This window comes from Engystomops pustulosus, chromosome 7 (genome assembly GCF_040894005.1).
Source record: "Engystomops pustulosus chromosome 7, aEngPut4.maternal, whole genome shotgun sequence".
NCBI classification, from domain to species: Eukaryota; Metazoa; Chordata; class Amphibia; order Anura; family Leptodactylidae; genus Engystomops; species Engystomops pustulosus.
Genome location: NC_092417.1, coordinates 70,252,572 through 70,264,958, shown reverse-complemented (window position 1 = coordinate 70,264,958; position 12,387 = coordinate 70,252,572). Strand labels below are relative to the sequence as shown.

General features: G+C 39.8%; 1 protein-coding gene across 3 annotated transcripts in view; it reads right to left on the bottom strand.

Annotated features, from left to right (window-relative positions):
- TC2N (tandem C2 domains, nuclear) overlaps positions 1–12,387 on the bottom strand; it is a 48,588-nt gene that overhangs the window by 14,166 nt on the left and 22,035 nt on the right. For all 3 annotated transcript variants that reach the window (XM_072116638.1, XM_072116637.1, XM_072116636.1), the window contains 8 exons: positions 10,065–10,295; positions 9,580–9,750; positions 7,455–7,534; positions 7,036–7,111; positions 6,185–6,285; positions 4,650–4,766; positions 2,647–2,838; positions 298–412 (listed from right to left, as the gene is read on the bottom strand). In XM_072116638.1, coding sequence (XP_071972739.1) covers positions 298–412; positions 2,647–2,838; positions 4,650–4,766; positions 6,185–6,285; positions 7,036–7,111; positions 7,455–7,534; positions 9,580–9,750; positions 10,065–10,295 — 1,083 coding nt within the window. The remainder of the gene's footprint in view (positions 1–297; positions 413–2,646; positions 2,839–4,649; positions 4,767–6,184; positions 6,286–7,035; positions 7,112–7,454; positions 7,535–9,579; positions 9,751–10,064; positions 10,296–12,387) is intronic.

Below are 12,387 nucleotides of genomic sequence, written 5' to 3'. Positions count from 1 at the left end.
TGTTCTCTTGCCATTTCTCTTCTCAGCTTCAAAGCTGTAATATATTATCCTTTTCTGTGGAAATATGTGCAAACAGCTTTCCACTGTATAGAGCTTGTGGTCCCAATAAAAACCCATAGTTCCTATCAGATTATGTCCCTGATTCTAAATGTACATTCAACTATTGCGAACTATGACCCCCACTAAACAATGCAAGTTATCTGTCTAGAAAATAGCTGCCCCATATAACAAGGTACATTCAGTCTTGAACCAGAATTTCATGTTGGAGTGAGAAAGAACGTGCAGACTGAGACATACTTATGGAGAGTGGCGTGGATGAGCTTGGCAGGTTTTGAGCCTTAAGGATTTGTAACTGAATCCTGTTATTTATTGCCTGGAAACACGTTCCGATCAGGAGCTCTGCATGACAGGCCTGGATAAATGGGCAAACAAAACAGGAGAGATGTCAAGCTGGCAAACAATAGACCCTTGTACCACAAATAACATTCTGTACTTTGTACTGTCTGGCACCATGCTGGTCTTGGGCTAAGAATATCAAAATTGCATTACTCATTTACATGTAGCACCATTTGCAGTAACCCAGGCTGAGATTACATTACATACCAAGCTGAGTACTCCATATTTGTACGCAGTGTAAGTCATGCTTGATTAATATTTCCACCTTTCTTTGGATGAAGCTAGACGTAACAGTCAATGGTTTATCACTAATATAATACACGTCTAGAAAGTCCTAGCAAAGCAGCAAAAAAATTAATAGAAAAATAAATGGGTGCAAGTGCACAAAGTTCTGGTAACAGGTCATCTGTGCTTATAAAGAAAATAATAAGCAGCACCAAACAAATTAATTAAAGTAAAGTTTCAGAATAAAAAACCATTAAGCTATTCCATGTTTCCCTTGTTTGATGTTCTGCATATTTTTTTTATTTTATATCTAATATAATACAGATAAAACACATGATATAAGGAGCTTGCATATCTTTAGCATAGTGATGTACTAAAAACTGTAACTTTGGTTGAGGTTGAAGTTGGTGCAGGAGGAGTTAAGCTCCATATTGAAGTTTATTTACTTACTATAGATAAGGAGGTTGTGTATCTGGTAAAGGTCATACATACATCATAGCAGGACAATACAAAGAGCAAACAATCATATATCCATTAGACTTTACTGTAATATTCCAGTACAAAACACCCTGTCCCATGCAGCACCATAAAATGAAAAAATGTCTATTTGTGTCAACACCCCTCATATCCTCTATAATACCATGCTCACCTTGGGAATAAAATTGTTTACACACGCACCTACCATTACAAAGACTGGCAATATCTTGTGTCTCATACTACGTCACCTCACAGAATTTTACGCCTGAAAAGGCAAATAATGACCCGGATACTATCGCAATAATCTGGGACGTAGCTTGTTTAGCTTTTTGCACATTTATGAGTTTAATGGAAAATCAACATAACATGGAGAATGTGGATAGTTCCCACCACTTTCCTTATCTTGTTTCCTTTTTTGTATCATACAGTGTAGAACATTGGGAAATTATTTATTTTGCAAGCAAACTACAAGGACTGATACAAATTCTTACAATATAGAACTTATATATATGAACAAACGTTACAAATGATTTACATGGATTCCATATACATCCTACATGTTATCAATGTTTGACAACTCTGAGTCTTCTTACGAACAACATAACATTTCAGCTCTGCTAAATTTCGCTTGTGCTAGATTTAGCCAAGGATGCACTTATCTCTGTAAGGTGCCAATACTTATGAATTTAGTAAGAAAAAGACTAAATTCCTGGAGCATGGCCAGGAATTTCAACATTTTTTTCCCATACACCACCCTCACGCCAAGTGGATGTGACAATTTGGTGCAGCAAATCAGATTTTTTATTTTCCCTATAATTATGAAAACTGTCAGATCCCATATAAATAAACATATGGCCGTATGGGTGAAGTGTCCTGCATAATAGCCAAATCTTTATTCAGAAGAAATGTGGCCTCAATGCAGAGTAGCTTCACTTTTATTTACAGTATCTGTAAATGAGCATATCAGTGCTCTGTGAGGTTGGCTATGAGGGCTGGTGCTCTTGCAAGTTAAAAAGGGGAGCATTGCATTGTCTATCAAGGCTTACTGAAAGAAACTGGGCAAAAGTTCTGTATTCAGGCCATACCTTTTCTCAAGAAGGCCAGGTTTCTGATGCAAGGCACTTCAGTTACTAGACGATGTAGGGCATATATCAATTTTGGTGCAGGGTCCGAGTTTTTGGGGCAGGAATCGTGCTATAACGTAATTTATATAGGTATTTCAGAATGTGGTGCAAGGGGTTAAGAACTGTCTCCATTATCTCTTCATGATGGTCAAAAAGAACACCATATTCCAGCTTTTTGCAGTTCTTAGAGTGTGCCAAAGATTGCCCCAAAAACTGTGTCAGGAAAATAGAAGAGCAGGAAAAGTGTCGGGATTTCAAATTTGTGACCATATTGTGCACCCCAAAAAAGAAAATAATAAATCCTCCCCACATGTTCAAGTTTATATCTGACCCATTAGCTGGCATGTTAATCTGTAAATACATAGAAACATACCAAAGCATTACAATTTGATATCAATATTATCAGTCCTATGTTATCACTCACTGATACTTTTGAAGATGGCACCACATCCAGACAGTGCTCCATTTCCACTTCGCTCAGGTCCCGCAGAGATATTGAGCACTTGCTTATGGTTCTTTTACGTGGACTCAGGCTCAGGACTTTAAACACCAGCCGCACATTTTGCAAACTTTGTAACTTGATAGCAAATACAAATGTTTCCATGAATTCCACATCCTGTAGAAGTTAAACAGAAATAAATATCATGCAGTAGTAGCTAATTAAATGCGAGAAAATAAGATGGCCCCTTAATAATAGCAGGGTGTTCCAAGTTGCCAAAAAGTGCAAAGGCAGGTGTGCATGTGTATGCTACGTTTGGCAGCTGCTGTGACTGAGGGGGCTGAATCTTTGCGGTAGAGGAGCATGTTTTCAGACCCTGAGTCACATAACACTACAAGTCTCAGGAGAGGGAGGATTGGGGTGGAAAGACACTGCTTCCTGGTCCCTGCCCTGGATCAATTATATTAAAAATGAAGCAAGGAGAATGATGTAAAGCAGTTATTACACTGCTAAATATTCAGGTTTCCCTGGATAACCCCTTTCATCTGGTCAACATATTGTAGTAATGCAACAGATTAATAGTTTGGACATTAAAAAGGTTCTCAATTAAAATTTAAAGACAAATTTGATACCTTATATACTCGAGTATAAGCCTAGTTTTTCAGCACAAAAAATGTGCTGAAAAACCCAAACTCGGCTTATACTCGAGTCAAAAAAATAAATATATCTAAACTCACTTTTCCGGTGACCCCTGTATATCTTCTGTGCGATCTGTCTGGCAGCGGCGGCAGGCTATATACACTGGGGCAGGGTCTGGCAGGCTATATACACTGGGGCAGGGTCTGGCAGGCTATATACACTGGGGCAGGGTCTGGCAGGCTATATACACTGGGGCAGGGTCTGGCAGGCTATATACACTGGGGCAGGGTCTGGCAGGCTATATACACTGGGGCAGGGTCTGGCAGGCTATATACACTGGGGCAGGGTCTGGCTGGCTATATACACTGGGGCAGGGTCTGGCTGGCTATATACACTGGGGCAGGGTCTGGCAGGCTATATACACTGGGGCAGGGGCTGGCTGGCTATATACACTGTGGCAGGGGCTGGCAGGCTATATACACTGGGGCAGGGGCTGGCTGGCTATATACACTGAGGAAGAGCCTGGCTGGCTATATACTGGGGAGGCTGTGACCAATGCATTTCCCACCCTCGGCTTATACTCGAGTCAATAGGTTTTCCCAGTATTTTGTGGTAAAATAGTGGCCTCGGCTTATACTCGGGTCGGCTTATACTCGAGTATATACGGTAATTGTACAACCAGAGAAGGGGGATGCACCATGCACTAAAACGATTTTGTCACCAAATACACCTACCAGCTGTCTACAGGATGGGTGACAATTGAATGATCACTGGGCCCTCACTGCAGCCCCTACTATTACTACAAACGGGGTCACAGATAACATCTAATTTGCATAATGTTGATGAGGAGTTTGCATGGTGTGGTGACGGTGTAAAAAAATTTGCAATGAAGTAATAATGTGTACAAAGGTGTTTAGGTTTCCATGTGGTAATAAAATATAGATTCCCTGCAATAGATTCACACGCAGCATCTGAGTAGCATTTTGAGACAGAATTCAAAGGCTGTTCAGAGGAGCTTGAACTGATTGCATTTATATAGCGCAGGGTTAACACAGCGTTTTCATTCTGTTCATGTAAACATTATATTGACATACTGGTAACATAATATATTTACAATGCTTTTACATAAGTGCAATATTAACTTTATTTTAACACTGTATTCACAATATGTGAACCCGGCTTAAAGGGATTTTCAGCCATTTTTGTTAGCATTTTTTTCCTTGTTATTTCCTGAGGTCCAGTGATTCCCTGAACCAACCTTAGTTCTCAGCTAAGTAAAAAATAGAAGAAGTGGCAACTCAAAATTGACATGTAGTAAAATAGAATGAAGAACTGAAAATGTTACTTACCAAAGCTGCTTCCTTAGCAGATGATTTGAACTGGATGGGTTTGGGTAGGGTAATAATTCCTTTAAGATAAATGTTTGGAGAATCCCCACAGCTTGCCGGCCAGTACAGATCCTTCAGCTGCAGAGAAGCAGAGACGATTCATGTAAACCCTCAGGCATTTATTGTCTTAAAAGTAATTGACCTGCTATTTGTGGATCAGTAGCAAAAAGTAGTAAAGTGGTAACTGTGAATTTGGACATGATATAGGGAGGTCCATGTAAAGTCTGACTACAGGACAGTATAAAATGTCACTGTGGTAATGCTGCTTTGTTGATTTAATGACCTTTGCAAAAAATGAAAATGGATAAAAGAATTTCTTTAAAAGTAATTGCAAGACATTCTTAGTCAAGTCAAGCTAAACATCCACTATAAATGTGTTGCTTTTCTTCCCAAGAATAAAAGATCATTTTAGTTAGTAATAATTTATAAAGGATTATTAATTCCATGTTGCTGTACATTAATAAAGGGTTCACATACACTACCTAAAAATAACAACAAATAAGTACAATAGGTGCAACACTACATATATCTGGCACAAGTAAAAGGAAGACCTGCCCATGAGGGCTCACAATCTGCTCACTTCCAGATGGTAACAGTAGTTAGCTATTGGCTAACGGCATGGGTTGCAGCTGGGGACTGGTCAAAATCACACCGTAACCACAAAAACAACTCTGTTCTCTATTTTGTGGCTAGCAGTGATACTGCAGCTCAGCATCTGTGAACTGGTGATTAATAACCTCTGTGCAGTAGTGGCCCAAGGCTTCTAGGGGGCCCATGACCATCTGAACCAATTGCCAAGTTTGATACTGCCCTGTAGAGATAATAGAAGGACCTCTAGCCATGAATTCCTCAAGATGGCCATGAATTATACAAAGGTCCTTCCTGGATTTTGAAGGTCCTGAGTTAAAAGGGGACAGAAGAGGCCCCCTTCCTTTCCCAAGTAGCTTGATTTTAGACTTGTAATGGCTAACAACTTTCATACAGGCCAGGGCCCGTATGAAATAACCCCCTGCTTCTGTGCCTCTAAACATAAAACAGATTTATTCGGCAACCATTTCAACAAACTTGGTAGAAGTCTTCCATGCATTAAACATTAGACTGAAACGCTGAAAAGAATTATTCATTCAAGACAGGTTTTAAATCTCTGTTACTTTCCACTCACTGCCTGCAAGCAGGCATGTTAACAAAGGCAAAGAACAGAAATACAAAGTTTATTAACTTGTAACTTTTTAAGCAATATTGACATAAGATTAATAATCAGAATTTCCTGTTAAGCAATGCACAAATATTCAATTGTCCTTATGTCTGGTATCCAGGTAAGTATTTCCCCATGCAAATTGTTCCAGTAGTAGCAGCAGGTAAAAAAAAGCATCTGCATGTATAACGTGTTTATGTGAATCCCGCCAATTTGTAATAGAAATTGAGATAGTCATCTTATCAGGTATGGAGTCATCTCCCCATCTATGTTTGTCTTTAAGGTTCTGGAAATTCCTTACATGTAACACTGTGATCCAGATTTGCTCCACAGCTGTGACGTACCGCAGTCTGAAGTGTAACCTCCCAAACTCACGTTCATCCCCTGATAAGGTTATTGTATCTGCAATAAAGGTAATGTCAGTTCAGAGAGAGAAGTAGGATTTGGAAATAGATCAAGTTGCGTTTATCCTGTAGCAATTGACGTTTTATGTATTTTCAGTTGATAAGTGTAAGCAGGCAATGTTATGTGTCTGTATTGTCGCAAAATAATCTGAAAAAAAACATGTGCTACATTTCAGCAAACAATGTTAGTACTGGTCCTTTACCAGGGCCAGCGTCAGCACTGCCAGAGCTGCTGGGGGGCCCAAATAAGGCTTTATATAATGAGGGGGTGAGGGGGGCTGTATATAAAATAATCATTAGGGGAATGTTTGGAATTATAAACTAGGGAATATTTTAGGGAACAGGAGTTTTTTTCTGAATTCTTAATGTAATGTTCAATGCAAAGGGGCCCACAGAGGCTCTGTCGCCCAGGGGCCTACTAAAACCTAGAACCGACCCTGTCCTTTACTCTAAATGTAAGTATTAATTGGGATAGTTAATATGTAATGTAGGGCTGTAGGAAGACCAGAGAAACCAATGTCCTTTAGGGTGATGTCACACGTGGGGTTTTTAACACATGCGTTTTTTGACGGACTGCTTAAAAACGGGCCAAAAACGCGTTCAAAATGCCACATGTGACATCACCCTTAGAGTCCATTAAACTATTGGACATATTTGTTGAGTGTCTGCATATTTAGTAGTTGTGTCATCAAAATCATTTTCTACATTGTGTGTAGAGTAGGGATTGTAGTAATGTTCACACTCGTACCTAGGCTACGGTTGCTGCCCTGTGAGTCCTTCCTGGAAGAGTTGCTGCTTCGAACACTAGAGACAGAATCATATCTCTGGAAAATAAAATAAAATACTTTTATTGAGGTCTCAAATACTTGTCCTAGGAGCTGCAAACATGGCCAGATCCTCCATCAGATACATTGCCATGCTTTCATATTAAACTTTCCCTCATGGATCATGAACCTGATCATTTGTTCCGAGCATGAATGCATTACAAAACTTCAATAACCTGGCACATATGTGACTGCTATTAGGACCACTAGAATACATTTTGTGTGTGTATGCATTAGGATATGATATATGTATATGAAATATATCTCTTAATAACCCAGCACCCTCCCCCACCTAACAGGATACGGATACATAATAACTGCAGGATAAACCACTTTCCCATACCTGGATATAGCTGCTGAGGTCATAAAGGGAGCTACTCAAACCTGGAGTGTCGCTGCTTTTGACGTTTCTAAGGTCACAGACTGAAAAACACCCAGAAATTATAGGATTTAGTTTCAGGATTGGGTTAGTATGGACAAAAGAGAAGTTTTTTCTCTGAACATATGATGGTAATGAGGACAATGATCACAATTGTACTGAGCACAGAAGGTAAAGGAGGGTTCCGTTTAGATGTCCCGGTATCCAGCAAGGTGCAGCCTTGTTCTACTTTCTGTTTAAACAAAGTGATTAATGTTTAGATCATCGCAGGTAGCGGATAAGTCATTATTTGCTCTGATTTTATCAGTCCATTGGTGTACAGTGAGTGTGGATGAGGCAGTTCAAACCTGGTTACAGAAGAATTATTACTCTTTCATGTGCAGGTCTGCGTGGCAGCCTGTACAATATAGAGTGCATCTGCATTGCACACCACACATGTAACTCAAGGCATTCTGTGTTATAGACTTCACTCCAGTACCTGTGTCATTTATATGGTATTAGAATACTATCTATAAAATATCATGATATACTTAACTACAGTACACATGCAAGATTATGTTTAATATCCTACTTTAGTAAAGTAACAAGTACAAGCAATACTTCAAGGGAACCTGTCATCAGGTTCTGACCTCGAAACCCAAGGACAGGTTCCTGTAGCTTATAATCCACTCACAAAAACCCTCAAAACATCTTCAGTGCCATTATAAAAAGAAGTTTAAAAAACTCTCTAGCTTTATGCCAAAGATGCAGTTGAGTCATGAGGGCTGTTCAAGGAGCTGTCCAAGTCATGGAGTCCCTCCTCAGATCTCTCTGTTCACTCTACATGGCTCCATGAACCGCCCCCATGACTTTGCTGCATCTTTGGTAGTGATCTAGGTAGATTTTAAAGCTTTATTGTTTTCCTAATTGCAAAAAGAAATGTAAAACATTTTTGCTGTGTGGGGGTTTAAAGGGAACCTGTACCAGGGACCTAATTTTCACTAACGACAGGTTGCAGAAGCCTATTACAGCTGCATTTCAACTACACCTTTCTGCCTTCACTAAGCATTTGCATTACAATATAATAGTGTGTTGTAACTTACCTTGCATTATCTTCTAAGTCAAAGGGGTTGGCTTTGGTTTGCAAGCATTTAAAAAAAAACACGTTACAGGAGCACAAAGGTGGGAGCTGAGAGCTGAGCAGCCTGCAGTACAGACAAGTCACGTGTTGTTTTTTTAAATGCATCCAAACCAAAGCCCAACCCCTGGGACTTAGCAGAGGATTCTGTCAGGGTGAAAGGTAAATAAAACACAATTATATTGTAATGCAAATGCTTAGAGAAAGCAGAAAGGCATCTTTGCAATGCTGCTGTAAAGGGCTTCTATAATCTGTCTTAGTGAAAATGAGGTCCCTTGTGACAGAGTCCTTTTAAAGCTAAAGTAACCTGTCATTAGTTTGGGAGGCAAAACATGATGACAGGTTCCCTTTTAGTACAGCTGCAAAAAATCTCACTTTCACCTTTCACCTAATACCCTTGCAGAACAAGGTACAATACAATGGGGGGATTTAACAATGTGTCTCTGGTTCCGCCAGTTTATAGCTGTAAAACAAAAGTCTTTTGCTGCACCGGATTTATCACTGTAATAATGAATTCTGGAGCAGTATAAGACAGTCATTTCCTACTTTAGACCTACTTTTAGTTGGTCTAAGCTGTTCGCCAGAATTTCTGTGAACCACGCCTTTACTCGCAAGGCCACGCCCATTTCCCTGAAGATCACGCCCCTTGATCGGCCAAGTTGGGAATGTGCCAAAAAAAAAGGATCTAAAAGCCTTTATAACTATGGTGCAAGGCATTTTAAACAGTCTTTTGGCGCAAAACCACCAGAATTGTGATGCAGGTGCGTTAATAAATCTCCCCCAATGTCTCACCTGCAGAGTATTCCACAGAACAATCCCAATCCCACAGCATATACAAAATATGGTAAATATTTTACCATGCGCTGAATCACACCACTGCCTCAGACTGACTAATCATATATTATATTATACCCTTTGTTTAATTACATAATACAATACATTGGGATCTAATAAGTGTTGTGAAGTACTTACCTGAACCATACATCCTGGCGTTCTTTTGGTTCAGTGTCGCCCGCCGATTTAGGTCAGGTGAAATGTGCTGTAGGACGTATCCAGGATTATAAACCACATCATAATTTGGTCCTTGTGGATAAATAGTTGCCAGTTCAGACTTCCTGTCGGTAAAACTGGCCCTGGCAGATCCTGTGTGACAGGAGGAATTACAGCGTTATTGGCACAACTCCTAAAAGACCTATAGACAGGCTCAGCTTAAGCGATAAAGGTCATAGATACAGATCTGCGTCATCCATGAACTACCTGGCAGATCAAATGTCACAAGGACTGATATATTTATACAAAATCCACCCAACATCACAATGTAACATTGTATCCACTACACAAGAGAACTAGTAACAAGAAAAATAATGTATGATGGGTTTACAGAAAGGGATACTTGTTATTAGCTGGGGACATTTATAAGGTGGGAAGGGATTCTTCTTCATAGGATTAGCAGTTACCTTTCAGACCCTCCATGTGAGTTGGACTAGTCACCGTTCTTGGCTGAATATAGGAAGGTTTAAATGATGGTACAACAAATGGCACATCTCTCCCATCTGCTGGCATCTTGGACAGTAAGTAATCCTCTGTGCAGCCCACCTGCCTTTTAATAGAAACACTGGACATTGGGGGAAGATCCACAATGTGGGATCCTTTTCTGATTGCATCGCTGTTTTCTGCGTCAGGCAAGGCTGAAAAAAGGTAGATATTCACATTAGAAATCAGCTTCACTACCTTATAGATAACAAAAGCTACCTAGAATATGTTCCCAATCAGAAGGTCAGGATCTATACCAAACTAGAAGAATTTGTCTAAGGGAGCACTGTTTAGCAGAGGGGCAGTGTATATAATTAGTAAAGGGGTAGCTGTATATAAATTAAGAAGCACTGTACGTAGATTCATGAGGGGCATCATTCAGGTGCTCTATATATTTTTAGTGTGAGGGCCCAACCCTGATTTCCCCACATGATTTCTATGTACTATTATATGGGTCCATAAGAGGGTGGCCATTAAGGTTGATATTATGCTATGCTTGTGGGTGGGACAATGGGCAGACAATATGCTTGGTTTTGAAAAAGGAGACTTTTGGCCGTCTTTCTCTAGCCCATAAGTTGGGTGGTATGTTTCTGTATCAATTCCTCATGGTGTTCCATACCTCTGTTTGCTATCATTTAACCCTTTCACGACCCATGACGTAATAGCACGTCACGGGTTGGCCGCGGGTGCATGGAGAGGGCTCATGCATATTGCAGAAAAGGCTACCGGTAACACTCGCGATCGGTGCCGGTGGCTTCAAAAGGATGCTGGCGCATGGGCATGCCGCCATCTTTTCGAGGATCGCTGCTCCCAGTGACGTCATCGGGGAGCGGCGATCCGTCGCCATGGTAGCCTCGGGTCTCAGGAAGAACCGAGGCTACTTCGGGTTAACCCATGCATTACAATGTGCTATCAGCACATTGTAATGTATGAGGAGTAAAATCCCCATATACTGCCATACTGTAGTAAGAATAAAAAAAAGTAAATAATAAAAAACCCTAAAAACTCAAATCATAATAAACCCTAAAAACTCAAATCACCCCACTTTCCCTAGAACTGATCTGAATATAAATAAACAGTAAAAATCATAAACACATCGCCGCGTCCGAAAATGGCACTTTTTTGTCATTTAAAAGACAAAAAATTCTATAAAAAGTGATCACAAGGTCGAACAGTCCTAAAATTGATAACATTGTAAACGTCATCAAAATCAGCAAAAAACGACACCACCCACAGCTCTGTACACCAAAGTATAAAAAAGTTTGGCAAAATCCCCCCCAAAATTTTTGTACAGGAGGTTTTAATTTTTTTAAATGTATGAAAACATTATAAAACCTATACAAATTTGGTATCCCCGTAATCGCACCAACCCAAAGAATAAAGTAGACATTTCACTGCATTTGGAATTTTTTTCCCGCTTCCCAGTACACGGCATGGAATAATAAATACCATCACTATGAAGTGTAATTTGTTACGCAGAAAACAAGTTGTCTCACAGCTCTGTACATGGAAAAATAAAATAGTTATGGATTTTTGATCATGGGGAGTGAAAAATGAAAATGAAAAAACAAAAAAGGGCCAGGTCCTGAAAGGGTTAACAGGAATCTTCATTGTTTACTTCTTGTAGATAAAAAATCTGTCCCTATTTGTGTGACGTTACACAAGTGCACATGTGTAGTATCGCAAATTGTACTGTTCTTGTGAGCAGGGCCTCACCCCTATAGCTATGAAATATGCTGCTATATAAATAAAGATTATTATTATTAGAGCAGAACTGTTCTCGTCTCCCAAGGCAACTAATCAGAATTCACCTTCCAATTTCCCAAAGCTGTTGATAAAATAAAGCTGAGCTCTGTTTGGTTGCCTTGGGTAACTAGAACAGTTCTGCTCTCAGACAGGGATGACCAGGGACAGATTTCTATCCACTGCAAGTGAGTAATTAATTTTTTTATTGAGTGACAGCAGGCAGAGATCCAGAAAACTGTTAGGAATTGATATAGAATATTTTGTAAAATTGTACAACAGTTCATTATAAGAACAGTGGACAATCCCTTTAAGAGGATCTCATCCCTGGAAACAAAGTAATGATCAAATAGGATTCGCCTTCACATAACAGGGAATAGCAGATATAATTCAACAGACCTACAGTCAACCCCTCCTAAACTTAAAATTACTGATTGCAATGACTGATGCAATGACAATCACATCCCACAGAAAGTAGAAAGGCCTTAAGTGGTCCAATGTTAA